This window comes from Myodes glareolus, chromosome 4, assembly GCF_982192425.1.
Source record: "Myodes glareolus chromosome 4, mMyoGla1.1, whole genome shotgun sequence".
NCBI classification, from domain to species: Eukaryota; Metazoa; Chordata; class Mammalia; order Rodentia; family Cricetidae; genus Myodes; species Myodes glareolus.
Window position 1 is genome coordinate 54,886,941 of NC_142029.1, and position 14,346 is coordinate 54,901,286.

Below are 14,346 nucleotides of genomic sequence, written 5' to 3' on the forward strand. Positions count from 1 at the left end.
GTCATTTAGGCCCCTCCCTCCTTTTCAAAACAAAAATGTTCTTCCAAAGTAAATACTCCATAGTTTCCTAACAAGCCCAAACTTTTCAACAATTGTTGGTTTTTTTTCTTAAATAGTTCTAGATCATAGTAAACACTTTTTTTAAAAGACACTTTTTAGGGTATGAGATTGTCTTTTCTTAGAATATTAGTATAGTGGTTCTCCTTTTGTATAACAGAATTACTGTGGTCTCAACAAGTATAAATATCTCTCTAGTCAGTTACCTCTGGCGTTAGAGACTTATCAGTGGAAGGGCACTTATGTAACATTCATTAGTCCTATGTTCCATGACCAGCACTAGGGGAAGAAAGAAGGGATCTGTTGGTTTAGAGCCATTATATGAGCCTAAGTTCAAAAGGTCACGCAAGCCACTATACTAGGTTTCATATTAGTATTATACTATATAAAATATAGTTGTCATTTCAGAGTCCATTGACTTCTATAATATGATAATTGTTCTGTTAATAAAGCCTTGCTAATGGTTTTTACAACATCCTCTGCTGCATAGGAAATTATAAGCCTACATGTATAAGCTAATGTGAGACCCTGTCCTCAACTGAAATAAACAAAGTAGTAGAATCTCTTATTCCATCAACAAATATAGTTAATGAAGAAAACCAGTGAACAGTACTGCTTTATACCTACTAAATAGCCATTAGGAAAAAAGGTACTATTGACTTTTATAAGGATGTGAAGCACCTAGAATGCTCCTGGGCTAGTCATTTCTGTAAAACTAACATAGATAAACCCTGACTTACTAGTGTTCTGAGTATGTGTTGAATGGGATTTCATATAAACTTATTAAAATCTTAGATTTATTTATTTTTGTACATATGAGTATTTTGCCTGCATATATATGTATGTACCACATGCATCCAATGTCCAAGGAGACAAGAAGACATCAGATCTCCTAGTGTTGGAGCTACAAATGCTTGTGAGCCACCATGTAGATGTAGGAAACCAAACCGCCATGTAGATGTTGGAAACTAAACCAGGTCTTCTGCAAAGGTTCTTAACTACTGAGCCAACTGTTTAGCCACACACACATTTCCTACTTAATGAAATTAATTTTGGTGGGAGTTATGTTTCATTGTTGATTTTGTTTGTGTTTTTTGTTTTTCTTTTTTGAGCCTTCCAAGTACTAGTATTATAGGTTTGCATCAGCATGCTTGACAGTTAAAGAGGTTTTTGTTTTAAGATTACATGATTGTATGTGTGTGTTGTGTGTGAGTCATACATACATACATACATACAGGTACCCTTGGAGGGCAGAGAAAGCATTGACTCTCCTGGAGCTGTAGTTAAAGGTGGTTGTAAACTGCCTGATGTGGATGCTGGAACCAAACTCTGGTAACTGCTGAGGTGTCTCTCTAGCCCCTAACTGTTGGTGGAATGTTGTTCGTTCGTTCATGGCTGCTCAGCTCCAAAATAATCACTCAGAAACTATGTTGTTTGCAGTACTGTTTGACCAATAGCTTAAACATATTTTTACCTTACTTTTATATACTTAACCCATCTCCGTTAATCTGTGCATCACTACAAGGTCATGGCCTACCAACAAAGTTTTTTTAGGCTCCAGCGAGACTGTTACATGGCTTCTCCCTGATTCCACCTACTCTCTTCCTTGGAACTCCTGCCTTGCTCTATTCTGCTAAGTCACTAGCCGAAACAGATAAAAGTAGCGCATAGATAGGACTTCCCACACCACCTAACATTTTAAAAATCACATATATTTATTGTCTATTTATCAGTGTTGGTGTACATGTGTCTGCCACTGAACACATATGAAGTTCAGAGAACAACTTAATGGAATCAGTTCTTTCCTTCTATTGTATGAGTTCCAGGTCCAACTTGGGTCATTAGATTTAAGCAAGCACCTTTACCTGTTGAACCATCTCAGTAGCCCCTCAGAGTGTGCCTAATACTATTTAAACGCTCAATTCAGATTTTCTGTTTTTCTGTTCCTTTCTTTCCATATCAATCAGATGCTTAGTTCTACTGATTCTAGCCTTTCAATGTTTGCAGTTCTGTCTGTTCATGTTTTCTACCATTGACCCAGCTTCAGGTCATCACCTCAGCAATTACGATAGCTTCTTAGCTGGTTTTTCTTTCCCCTCCTTATCCCTATAAAATTCACCTTCAACTTTAACACAGTAATTTTTGCCAACATCAGTATCTCACTGTACAACTCAAATCAGTTAGAAATTTCATTGCATTTCTGTACTTCAGTGCCTGTACTCTGAGGATGCATTTATAATTCTTTCCTAATTGTATTAGTCAGGGTTCTCTAAAGGAACAGAACTAATAGAATGGAACACACACACAAACAGCACTAAAAGGCAATTTAGACTGGCTTACAAGGTGTGGTCTGGGTACTCCAACAATGACTGTGTCACAATGGAAAAAGCCAAGAAGTTGATAGTTATTCAATAGTGCATTGGGCTTAATGTCACCATCATCTGGTGCTGGAATCCTGGAGGATTCCTGACGAGCTGTTATTGGCCTTTGGTGTATGTTGAAATCCTGAAGGAGTTGAATTCTAATACTGTTAAAGGAACACGTCAGCAACAAGATAAATGATCTTGCTGGTGATAACAAGGGCAAGCAGGCAAAAAGCAGTTTCCTACTTCCATCCTTTCCTTTTTAATCTGGTTTGTCACCAGAAGGTGTAGCTGAGATTTAAGGTAGATCTTCTTGCTTCAGTCTGATTAAGGAAATTTGAAGCTAGCCTTGTGTATGTAGCGAGTTTCAGGCTAGCCAGAGATACACAATGAGACCGTGTTTCAAGAAATTAAAATTAAAGAATGGGTTTTAGTTGATTCTAGATATAGTCAAGGATATAAGATGACAGCCATCACAGGAATGTGGGGGAAGAAAGTCGATATCATCTTCTTGTCTCGTTCTTTTGGAAAGAGTGTGTCTAGTTTTTTTTTGTTTTTTTGTTTTTGGTACATAACATGGAACATGTGAGTAATTTATTAATGGGTCAGACTTTGCTGATAAACATGATGAGATGAAGTCAAAATTTTTTTACTTTGTGTTTAAGCCTGGTTTTCCCATGTTTGTCATTGCTCACCTTGCGTTCTATATTGGGGGCCCCCTGCTTGTTTCTACTATTTAATATATGTCTTACCTGTTTTTGCCATCCTGTATTCGTTGCTGCTTCTCCTGACTAAAGCTCCTCATTTCCTTCCTTTGACCTTCACTCACTGCTTATGACTGTCCCCGCAAGCCATCTTCCTATACGTTAAAATAACTGTCCATCTTTCCACAGGACATTGCTAGTGACTGTGGCCTGACACTTTTACCTTTGGAATTGTCCACATTGTGAATGTGTTTCATCATCATGTTCTAAGACTTATTGAGGAAAGGAATTTCACCTGAATTTTTATACTTCTGGTCCCTAAAACAGTTCTTGCATATATTTGATGCCCACATATTATTTGGACTAAACTAACCCCTCATTTCTTAATGGCTAAGAACTGATAGTGATTTTTTTAATGTCAAAGAAAACATAAATATTAAGACATTATCTCTAGAAGGTAGAGTTGTTGTAACTTTTCACAAATTTATTTATAGTGTCTCAAAGTGACTGAGATGACAGTAATTTGTCAGTACTTGCTTACTAAATGGATAAAAAAGCACTGTATATTGTTGAGCTTTTAAGATAAAAATTAATTTTGAAAACATTCCCTCATTCAATTTAAATTTTCTTCATTCGAAACTAACTAAAACATGGAAACTAAATGATTCTCTTCTGGTTTTATTTTTGCATAGTTTTGTAGAGGAAGTCCCTTTAATTATAATGGAATATGAATTTTTTTCTTTTCTAGTAAACGAAGCAAAAAAGGTGATAAAAATGGGAAAGGCTTAAGACATTTCTCAATGAAAGTGTGCGAGAAAGTTCAGCGGAAAGGCACGACATCATACAATGAAGTCGCTGATGAACTGGTATCCGAGTTTACCAATTCAAATAACCATCTGGCAGCCGATTCGGTAGGTGAATCATGAGTTTCATATGGACTGTAGTACATGGTTCAGTTTACCTATGAGTCTGAGCGATAGCTCTGAGGAAGCAGGGAGTCATTCAATTGAGAGTTTCCTATTTCATATTAAGGGAATTTCTATTGTAAATTTTTGGTTTGTTTTAGAAATACTCTTTTATTTGAACAGATACGTATTTTGAATATTTTTAATATTTCATGTTTGCATGTATGATAAGTGTGGGCACATGCATGCCATAACATTTATGCTGAGTCAGAGAACACTGTTGAGTCAGTTCCCTCCTTACCTTCACCTGGGCTCTAGACTGAACTCAGGTCATCACACCTATCTGGGAAATGCTTTACCCCGCTGGTCCATGTTGTTAGCCCCCCAATAATTTTGGAGCCTTGCACTTAGGAGATTGAAGCAGAAGAAAATCAACAATTTTGAAGCCAACTTGCAGTATATAGTAAGTCCAAGGCTAACCTGGGCTACATAGTGAGCCCTCCCCCATGTCCAAAAAACAAAATAAAATTCAGTTACATAATTTAAATTTTATGTTGATTTAGAATTCATTTTATATTTAGATCAATTCAGTGTTCCCCACTATCCTTTATTATCATGAAATTTAATTGATTCAATTTTGTCTTAAAAACTTCCTATCATCAGGCAGAGGCAGGCAGATCTCTGAGTGGAGTCCAGCCTGATCTACAGAGTGAGTTCTTGGAAACCCAGGGTTACACAGAGAAATCTTATCTTCAAAAACCAACAAATAAAAAACTCCAAAAGCAGAAGTTCCTATCTACAATAAGATAAAAACCTCATTATACAATCAATATAAATGTATTTATTCAATAAAATTCTTATTACCAAAAGAAAGGAAAAGGTTACTTGAACCAGTTAGTGTGCTAAGAGTATAGATATGTTTTGGGACAAATTCCTGTTCTTCTTATAGACTGAAAACAGCTAGTCAGCACTATTCCATGAACCACATGTTTTACATAGACATTATCTTTCATATGCATGTGCATATGTGTATATTGTCTGTGTGTGTGTGTGTGTGTGTGTGTGTGTGTGTGTGTGTAGTGGCTAATATACATGAATGTGCAGATGCCAGGTTAACATTCGAGCACCTGTCACTCATCACCTTATTTATGTATGTATGTGTTGTATGTATTTATAGACAGGGTCTCAGTTTACATCTCTGACTGGCTTGGAACTCACAGAGAACCATTTGCTTCTGTCTCCCAAGTGCTGGTATTAAAGATGTATGGTACCATTCCTGGCATACTCACCTGGAGCCTGGGTTTCTCACTGAACCTGAAGCTTAGTGATTGACTAACTGGGAGGCCAGTAAGCACCTAGGATCCACATGTCTTCACCACCCTTGTACTAGAGTTACAGATGCATGTCTACTGCACTTGACTCTTAAGTGGGTGATGGGGATCCAACTTGGGTTTTTATGCTTACGTACCAAGCACTTTACCCCTTAGCCCTTGATGGTTTTTTTGTTTTGTTTTGTTTTTTGAGACAGGATTTCTCTGTAGCTTTAGAGCCTGTCCTGGTCTGTAGACCAGGCTGGCCTTGAACTCACAGAGATCTACCTCCCAAATGCTGGGATTAAAGGCGTGCACCACCACCGCCTTGCTATCCTTGATGCTTTTAAAGTATGAAATTCTTCCTACCTAATAATGCAGGCACTTCTAATACTTTACCCCTATATTTATTTGTCATGGATTTTAATTTTTATATATTCTGGATTCCATAATTGTTTTTATATAGCTGAGATTTGGCCATGTATTTATATTTTCTACATTTCCAAGCTTCCATTTTATTAAATCTTTATCCCACCTTAGTATTTTTCATTGTCAATCTGGTGGTAGTATGTTTGCTTCGGGTGATTCTGTGTAAAAGTGTCTTCAGAGTTAGAGATAGGGGAATCCTGTGAGAGCACTTGCTTAGCATGAATGAGGTCTTGGGTTCAATCCTCAGAACTACTAGAAAGTAAGGAAGCAAAGTGTCCTCAGAGCTGGTAAGATAGCTCAACAACCAAGGCACTTTGCTGCCGAGCCTGATGAACTGAGTCAGACACAGAATTCTCTTGGTGGAAGAAGAGATTGGACTTCCACAAGTGGCTCTCTGAACTCCACATGGACCCTATGGCAAGAATTTGTTTCTTCCAGCACACACACGTAAAAATGTAAAAATAAATAAATGAATAAAATGTTTAAAGTGTCTTTGTTACGTATTGAATTCTGAAGACATTTTCATTGGACAGAGAATTTTTCAGCGGTTGGGAGATAGTGTCATAAACAGCAGCAGCATGTGAAAGATAACCCTTAAAATTATCACTTAATAAAGATATTTTTAGCAGGCTTATGATCAGAAGAACATTAGACGAAGAGTTTATGATGCTTTAAATGTGCTAATGGCAATGAACATAATTTCAAAGGAAAAAAAAGAAATCAAATGGATTGGCTTGCCTACCAATTCTGCTCAGGAATGTCAAAACCTGGAGGTGAGTAGGAAGTACTGTCGGATAGTAGATTTTTTTGTTTGTTTATTCTATATGTAAGACATTTTCATATAGCAATATAGTCATGCAATACTAAGATATTCCTAGTTGTTCACGTTTGCATCATTACTTTAAGATTCTGTGGAGAATGTTGAATTGGAAGAGTTTTGGAGATGTAATTTGAAGTTTATTTTACAAATCATGAAGCTGAGCAACAAAATGTCAGTGAGTGTTCTGGGCATGATGGTGCATCCCTCTAGCCCCAGCTCTTGGAAGTAGGGAGAAGATCAAGCAAGGATCAGGGTCATCTCCACCACAGAATTCAAGGCTAGCCTGAGTACATACCTTGTCTCAAAGCAGACCTACAACAAAAATTCAACACAAAACAACAACAACTGTAAAATTAGATGAATGGATTTCATCTGTGTTGTTTCTTAGATAAGATCTTTATTTTATTCTAATTTAAAGTACCTGCCAGTAAATTTTTGGTAGGTCATCTAATAGATCTAAGTTTACCTGATTAGTTATTTTGGTTCAAGGTAAATCTGTGCTTCCAGACAATAGCTCAAGCTTATGGTGTGTTTCTTATCCAATATCCAAAGTATAACTATGGACGTTAAATTTACCTTTGACTCTACCATCAATAAGTGACAGCATTTTAATGTGGCCTTCACTAATTTTGGAGCAATGTTAAAAAAATATTTTTAACTTGGTTAACTTTAGTCACTATAGAAAAATTTCCCTAAATGAGTATGTTTCTGACACTATTTCTAATTGGTTTGTTATAATTTTACTGTTAAGACCATGAATAATGTGAACTGAGGTGAACAGGCTTTTGTGGATAATTGCAGTTGATTTCAGATTTTACTCAGTACTTTTGCATTCAACCCCCACCTAGAAATAAAAAATACTATTATTGTTCTTGTGAATGACAGGGGAAAAAAAGCCACATTCTTCAATAGTGTTTTTATATGCTACAGTAGAAATTTCTTCCCTTTTCTTCTTCCTGAGTAGATCTTGAATATCATTTTAATTACATTATTAATGCTTTACCCATGTCCTTAACCACAGAACAAGACAAAGTTTAACACTTAAATCAAGACCCCAAGAAACTAAACTGTTGTTTTAATAAAGAAGATGAAAAATAGACGTTATCAAAAATACGATTTACCCAGGCAGTGGTGGCGCACGTCTTTAATCCCAGCACTCGCGCGGCAGAGGCAGTCAGATCTCTGTGAGTTTGAGGTCAGCCTGGTCTACAAGAGCTAGTTCCAGGCCAGGCTCCAAAGCTACAGAGAAACCCTGTCTCGAAAAACCATTAAAAATATATTATTTAATCTGAGCTCAAGATACAATTCAGTAATAGAGCTCTTGTGCCAAGTATGAATGGGGCCATAGGTTCTATCTCAGGAATGAGAAAGGAGAAAGACCATCCATGAAAAAAAAAGTCTGTAAATTCTCTTGGAAGGAGAGATAAGGTAGAGTTTTCCAATGAAATGATCACTGAGTGGGTTGAGAGTGGTTGGCAAATGTTTAAGGGTGAGCAATGTATGCTTACAGCCGAGTGTGGGCAAAGTTTATACCTGTAGAGAAGTGATACAGTAAATTACTGAATGCTAGGCAATGTCAACCTGTTACAAAAACAGTGGGAAACTATTTTTAAAATGCTGGGTCTCAATAATACCATTTTTGGGTATATATCCAAAGGATGCTCAATCGTGCCACAAAGACATGTATGTGCTCAGCTATGTTCATAGCAGCTTTGTCTGTCATAGTCAGAACCTGGAAACAACCTAAATGTCCCTCAGCCGTAGAATGGGTAAGGAAAATGTGGTACATTTACACAATAGAGTACTACACAGCAGAAAAAAATAATGACAGCTTGAATTTTGCAGGAAAATGGATGGAACTAAAAAACATTATTTTGAGTGAGGTAACCTAGACCCAGAAAGACAATTATCACATATACTCACTCATAGGTGGTTTTTAAACATAAAGCAAGAAAGCCAGCCTACAAACCACAACCCCAGAGAACTTAGAGAACAATGCAGACACTAAGAGAGACTTACATAGATCTAATCTACATGAGAAGTATAAAAAGACAAGATCTCCTGAGTAAATTGAGAGCATGGGGTTCTAGGGGGAGGGGAGAGGCAGGGAGGGGAGCAGAGAATAATGTAGAGCTCAATATATATATATATATATAAAATGCTGGGTCCAATAGTGTGCACCTCTAAATCCAGCACTTGTAAGCTAGAGGCAGGATGACCACAAGATCCTGTAATGTCTGGGTATATAGCAACAGTATGTCTCAAAAAAAATTTTAAATAAAAAAATACCTGGTATAAGGGGAGGGATATGGTACAGAAAAGGAAAGATTAGGTATAATCTGACTTCAGTAGTGACAGTAAGATCAGAGAGGCATGTTAGCGAGAGAGTCAGGTGTAGCTTATCCTGACTGGATGTGGGCATAACTGGCAGGTGGGGGCTTAACTTTTATTCTTATAGCAGTATCACACAGATGTCCATGTGAGTCTTAAGTATTAAAAATAGTGTGATGGTTAATAGAACTATGGAAAGGAACTCCTAGTGTAGACCAGAGTAAATCAGGAGCCAACAGGAAATAATTTTTTTTCGAGCAGACAAGAAAGTTGTTTTACGTGATGTGTCCAAGAAGAAAGCAAACTGGATATGATGTCATACAGCAATATATGTAGCACTTGAGAGGTAGACTCAAGGGGAACTTGGGTCTTGAGCCTAGCCTGGGCTACATAGGGAGACCCTATCTCAAAATACAACAGTAGATAAAAGTATAACTTCATTTTTAAAAGATTTGTTTGGGGACTGGAGAGATGGCTCAGTAGCTAAGAGCACTTGCTGCTCTTGTAGAAGACCAGGGTTTAGTTCCTGACACCCACATGGTGGCTCAGAACCATCTGTAACTCCAGGGAATCCAATGCCACCTTCTGGCCTCCAAGAATACCAGGCGTCAGATTAACATGACATACGTGGAAGTAAAACACTCATAAAATAAAAGTAAAAATAAAATATAAAATGACTTAAGGATTTGTTTGTTGCTTTTTATAACATGTTTTAAAGATAGAGAAGCAGAGGCGGATAGAACGGATAAAGCAGAAGCGGGCCCAGCTACAAGAACTTCTCCTTCAGGTAAAGATCTGGCATATTTTTTTCACTACCTTCATTGCCTATATGGTGTTTCTCTTTTCATTTACTTCCAAAGCCAGTGTGTTTTATAGTTGTAGTGCTATCAGGTAGTATCTGGAACAATACCAATACAGTCACACCCATCATAGGTCATTGATCTTGAATGCTTAGCCTTTCAGGTGGCCCGGCTGTCACATTTACCCCCATCCCTAAGGTGCCCACATTAAATACAGCAGCTCTCTTTGGGCGTTCATCCTTACCTAGAGGTTAGACCGTCAAGGAGTTTTACTACTTGTTTTGTCCCTAAAGGGGAGCTTTTTAGGTGTATCAGAAGTGGTGCAGCGGTTGTGGCCTGACCTATAGTTTCCCCATCCAGTCTGTACTAAAAAGTCTACATTGTCTTCCACCAGAGGCAGATAGATATTTCCTGTCAGAAACAGGCAGGACAAGTCCCACTTCATGCTGAGAGACTATTTCTGCCCCAATGGGAAGGCAAAATGAGAAATGAGTATTGGAAAAGAATGTCTCCTCATCGATAGGCAGAAAGCTATGGAATACATCTCAGGAGCTAGCCCAATTTGTCTATGAAAAAACAAATGGCTGCTTTCTGTGACTAGAGACCTGGAGAAAGGGGCAACATGAAATACCAGGTTTCTATATCCACTAGGAAGCTCAGGGTGTACCATCTTATCAAGTTACCTGGGGCTCCTCAAGTTGGACTGGTATTCGGGATCCTGGAGAGGGTAGTCCCAGAACTCATCAATGTTTAAATTGGGGAGCTGGTTTCAAGTTCTTGTTGCTCAGAAGCCATCCTGCCCTTCAATTATTGCTTTGGCTATTGGGAAAGTGTTCATTAGAGTGTAAGAGAGACATAATCCTCAGCTCTGTCCTTGGGTATTCCCTCCGGAAGTAAACTGGACACAGAGGAAGGAAGCCATGTCCTGCTTCAAGATGGCTCTTCCTTGGGTAGCTCTCATAACAGTCAGTAAATTATGTCATTAGTTCTTTTATCTCTACCTTTACAGGTTCTGTTTGAAATACATTGAGGTAGTGATCTACAAAGATTGGTCCAGGCTCTTACTTGGCTTAGCCACCAGTTTTTGCAATTTTCAATGGCTATCTTGAGCTGATTTAGTGAAGACTATGTCTTTCAGGAGGACATCCTCCAAGGGCCCTGGTGTTACATTAGTGTGTTTTCTAGTAGCCTCTCTTAGTTTCTGGAGAAAAATACTAGGAGGTTCACTTTCTCTCTGGAAATGTCCTTCAGCTAATAATAATCGAGAGGTTTGATCTCCACTTTCCTTATATCCTCAGAAAAATGATAAAGTGCTTTCTCTTCCAATGACCATGGGGGTTTCTAGATGGATCACTGAAAGGGACCACCTGGACTCCTGTGGAACCTGGTCCTATGAGTCTTCACTCTGAGCTATAATACTCATTACCAGTCGCTATTGCTCTTTGCTTTGCAGGTTGAGGTCTGATCAAAAGTGAGCATGAAATTTCTCCAGGCCATGCCATAAAGGCTGCTTAGGTCTGGAAAACCTGTATATACTGGTTCAAGATTCTCAGTGAAACTAATTCCTTTTTTGATATCTTTAAACTTGGCTAACGCAGACTATGAAAACATAGGTGGGTCTGAATTCTTTCCTCATCTCTTGCAATTGTATCATGCCAGGGCCTTGAAGAGTGCTGAGGTTGAACTTCTTTTTTTTTTAAAAAAATATTTATTTATTTGTTATGTATACAATATAACATTCTGTCTGTGTATATGTCTGCAGGCCAGAAGAGGGCACCAGACCCCATTACGGATGGTTGTGAGCCACCATGTGGTTGCTGGGAATTGAACTCAGGACCTCTGGAAGAGCAGTCAGTGCTCTTAACCTCTGAGCCATCTCTCCAGCCCTGAGGTTGAACTTCTTGAGTTCCTCTAGCATATGACAGGCAGGGTTCAGGGGGAAACCAGGGCAGACCCGTTGGGATATGTGACGTTTTTGTTTTGGTTTGGTTTTTCAAGACAAGGCTCTATTTAACAACCTTGGCTATCCTAGAACTCGCTTTGTAGACCAGACTGACCTTGGACTCACAGAGATCCACCTGCCTCTATCTACTAAATATTGGGGTTAAAGATGTGTGCCATCATGGTCAGCCAGGGAAATGTGGGCTTTAAAGGAAAGAGAACTCAGGTGATGGGGTTATAGAGCTAGGTAAGGAGTCTCCTGATTTCAAAAAGAGGCTTCAAAGGAGCAGGATCTCGCTGACATTTGTGGGCCAGTTAGATAAACTTAAAAATAAAAGTTGACCCTAAAGAACATTAGATCATTTCCATCTTCTTAAAGAATTGGGCCAGTTGAAGGATGACATTGTAATTGAGAATCCCCAGAGGCATTTGTATTTGTGTGTGTGTGTTTGTGTGTGCGCGCGCAAGAGTCTTCATAGCCCTGGCTGTCCTGGAACTCATTGTGTAAACCAGGCTGTCCTCAACTCTGCCTCCTAGTGCTGGGATTAAAGGTGTGCACCACCGCCACCCAGCTAAGGCATCTATTTTTCACAGCACTCAGAAGTTACTGAGACCATGCTTCCTAACAAAATCATTATTTTTTTTTCTTGTCTGAGGGTCTGATTCTGCCCATTGTGAAGTCAATCAAGTAGTGATTTCCTGAGGAGTTTTTGAGGGGAAATGATGGAGAAGTCTTGGGTTGTGGTTTTCCTTTCCCTACCAGAATTCCCTAGTGCCCCTGGAGGGGTATCTCCAGTCTGTTAAGAGAATAGTTAGTACAGTCTTATCTGTCCCAGGAAGGGGCTAGATCAACTTGTGGGATTTCTGTACCTACCCATGGTTCAGTCCCCTGACATTTCCCAGTTTTCTTCTTTAGTCCTGTTGTGTAGGATAATATCCTTTTGTCCCGGGTCCCCTGTTTTGGTGCCATCATCCCTCACAAGAAGAATCTCTATCCAGAGAGGGTGAATCTTCAATGAGGAATAGCCTAAAGCTGTTCAAGGTAGGACAGGAGTTATCTGATTGGGAGGAAAATGACCATAATTCAAGAATCATCAGGGTAGAAAGGCCCACCCACAGTGCAGCCAGTGGGTGTCTGCAAGAGAGTCACTTATATGTGTTAGAAAGAATGTTGCTAAACAGGAATGTTCTCATAAAATGGGACTATCAGACTGGGGCTGTAGATAGTAGAGTGCTTGCTTAGCTTTTGCCATGCACAAAGTTCTGGGTTCAATCCCCAACATTACATAAAACTGGCATAATGGTACATCCATGTAATCCCTGCACTTGGGAAGTAGGGACAGAAAAATCAGAAGTTCAAAGTTGTATTCCTATGTGTAGCAGGTTCAAGGCCATGAAAGCTACAAGACCCTGTTTGAATCAATGATAAATAAAATAAAACGAAACAGGTGGTGGTGTTTATTTAAAAATTGATGGGAAAAGAGCCATACCATACAACAGGGCTCACATGGGAGGTTTATTGTAAGCAGAGAAAGAAGGGAACAGAGACTGGCCCAGAGGACAAGAGTGGCAGGAGGGGGGGAGGGGAGAGGACATACCCTGTCAGGACCCCAAGGGCAGACTAATACAGATGCCTGAATACTAATACTAACATTCCTCCCTTTTGTTTACCATAAAAAGGAGTAGCCGGGTGGTGGCTGCTCACACATTTAATCCCAGCACTCCGGACGTAGAGGTAGGCGGATCTCAGTGAGTTTGAGGCTAGCCTGGTCTACAAGATCAGGACTTGCTTCATAGCTATAGGAGAAACCCTTTCTCAAAAAAAAAAAACAAAACAAAACAAAACAAAAAAAACAGAGAGAGAGAGAATGTGTAGCACAAATGATAAAGACCCAGAAGCAGGTATTGTGGTTCAACCTGAAGATCAGAAAAGAAAAGCAATCAGTCACTGGCTCTTACCTCTACCTTACCATAGCCACATATTGGGGCAATATCTGTCGGGGTCCAGCCTTGATAGGTTCAAGTTTGTACGTTCCTTGTAGGGGCATGTGGATTAGAAATGTTAGGTAGAATAAGCAGAGATACAAAAGAAATACAGACATAGATAGTATCCGGAGGGTAATCCAGTGCATACTGAATGCACTCGTGTTTGTTTCTTTTTTTCTTTTTCTTTAGGATTTCTTTATTATGTATTCAGTGTTCTGCCTACATGTACAGGCACAGAAGAGGGCATCAAATCTCATTACAGATAGTTGTAAGCACATGTGGTTGCTGGGAATTGAACTCGGAACCTTCGGAAGAGCAGGCAAAGCTCTCCAGCTTTGAGCCGTCTCTCCAGCCCTCGTATTTGTTTCTTAAGACTTTTAAGTACAAAATGATTATCATCTTAATACCCAAACACCAAGTCCACACCCTAGGTCACAATAACCTGTTAATAGCCACACTTTAAATCTCTTGTCAATAACCTTGAAAGAGCAAGACTAGGCCTGAACTCTCTGACCTCCAGGGAACGGAAGAACAGATCCACGTCTATGGGCTCTCACACTACCTCAGACTGAAAATGGGTGATACTGCCTCCACAAATCCTCAGTTTGAGACTGAGAGTGAGACCTGTCCCCACCACTGCCCAGCCTCTTTAGCTAACTAGTGTGGCTGCTGGGATTAAAGGTGCATGCCACCACTGCCT

At 39.2% G+C, this 14,346-nt stretch overlaps 1 protein-coding gene across 21 annotated transcripts in view; it reads left to right on the plus strand.

Annotated features, from left to right (window-relative positions):
• Nucleotides 1–14,346, plus strand: part of Tfdp2 (transcription factor Dp-2) — a 136,019-nt gene that overhangs the window by 97,163 nt on the left and 24,510 nt on the right. For 17 of the 21 annotated variants that reach the window (XM_085689559.2, XM_085689554.2, XM_085689555.2 and 14 more), the window contains 3 exons: nt 3,873–4,035; nt 6,395–6,541; nt 9,638–9,706. In XM_085689559.2, the coding sequence (XP_085545685.1) occupies nt 3,873–4,035; nt 6,395–6,541; nt 9,638–9,706 (379 nt within the window). The remainder of the gene's footprint in view (nt 1–3,872; nt 4,036–6,394; nt 6,542–9,637; nt 9,707–14,346) is intronic. The other 4 variants (XM_085689556.2, XM_085689562.2, XM_085689558.2 and 1 more) reach the window with 2 other exon arrangements.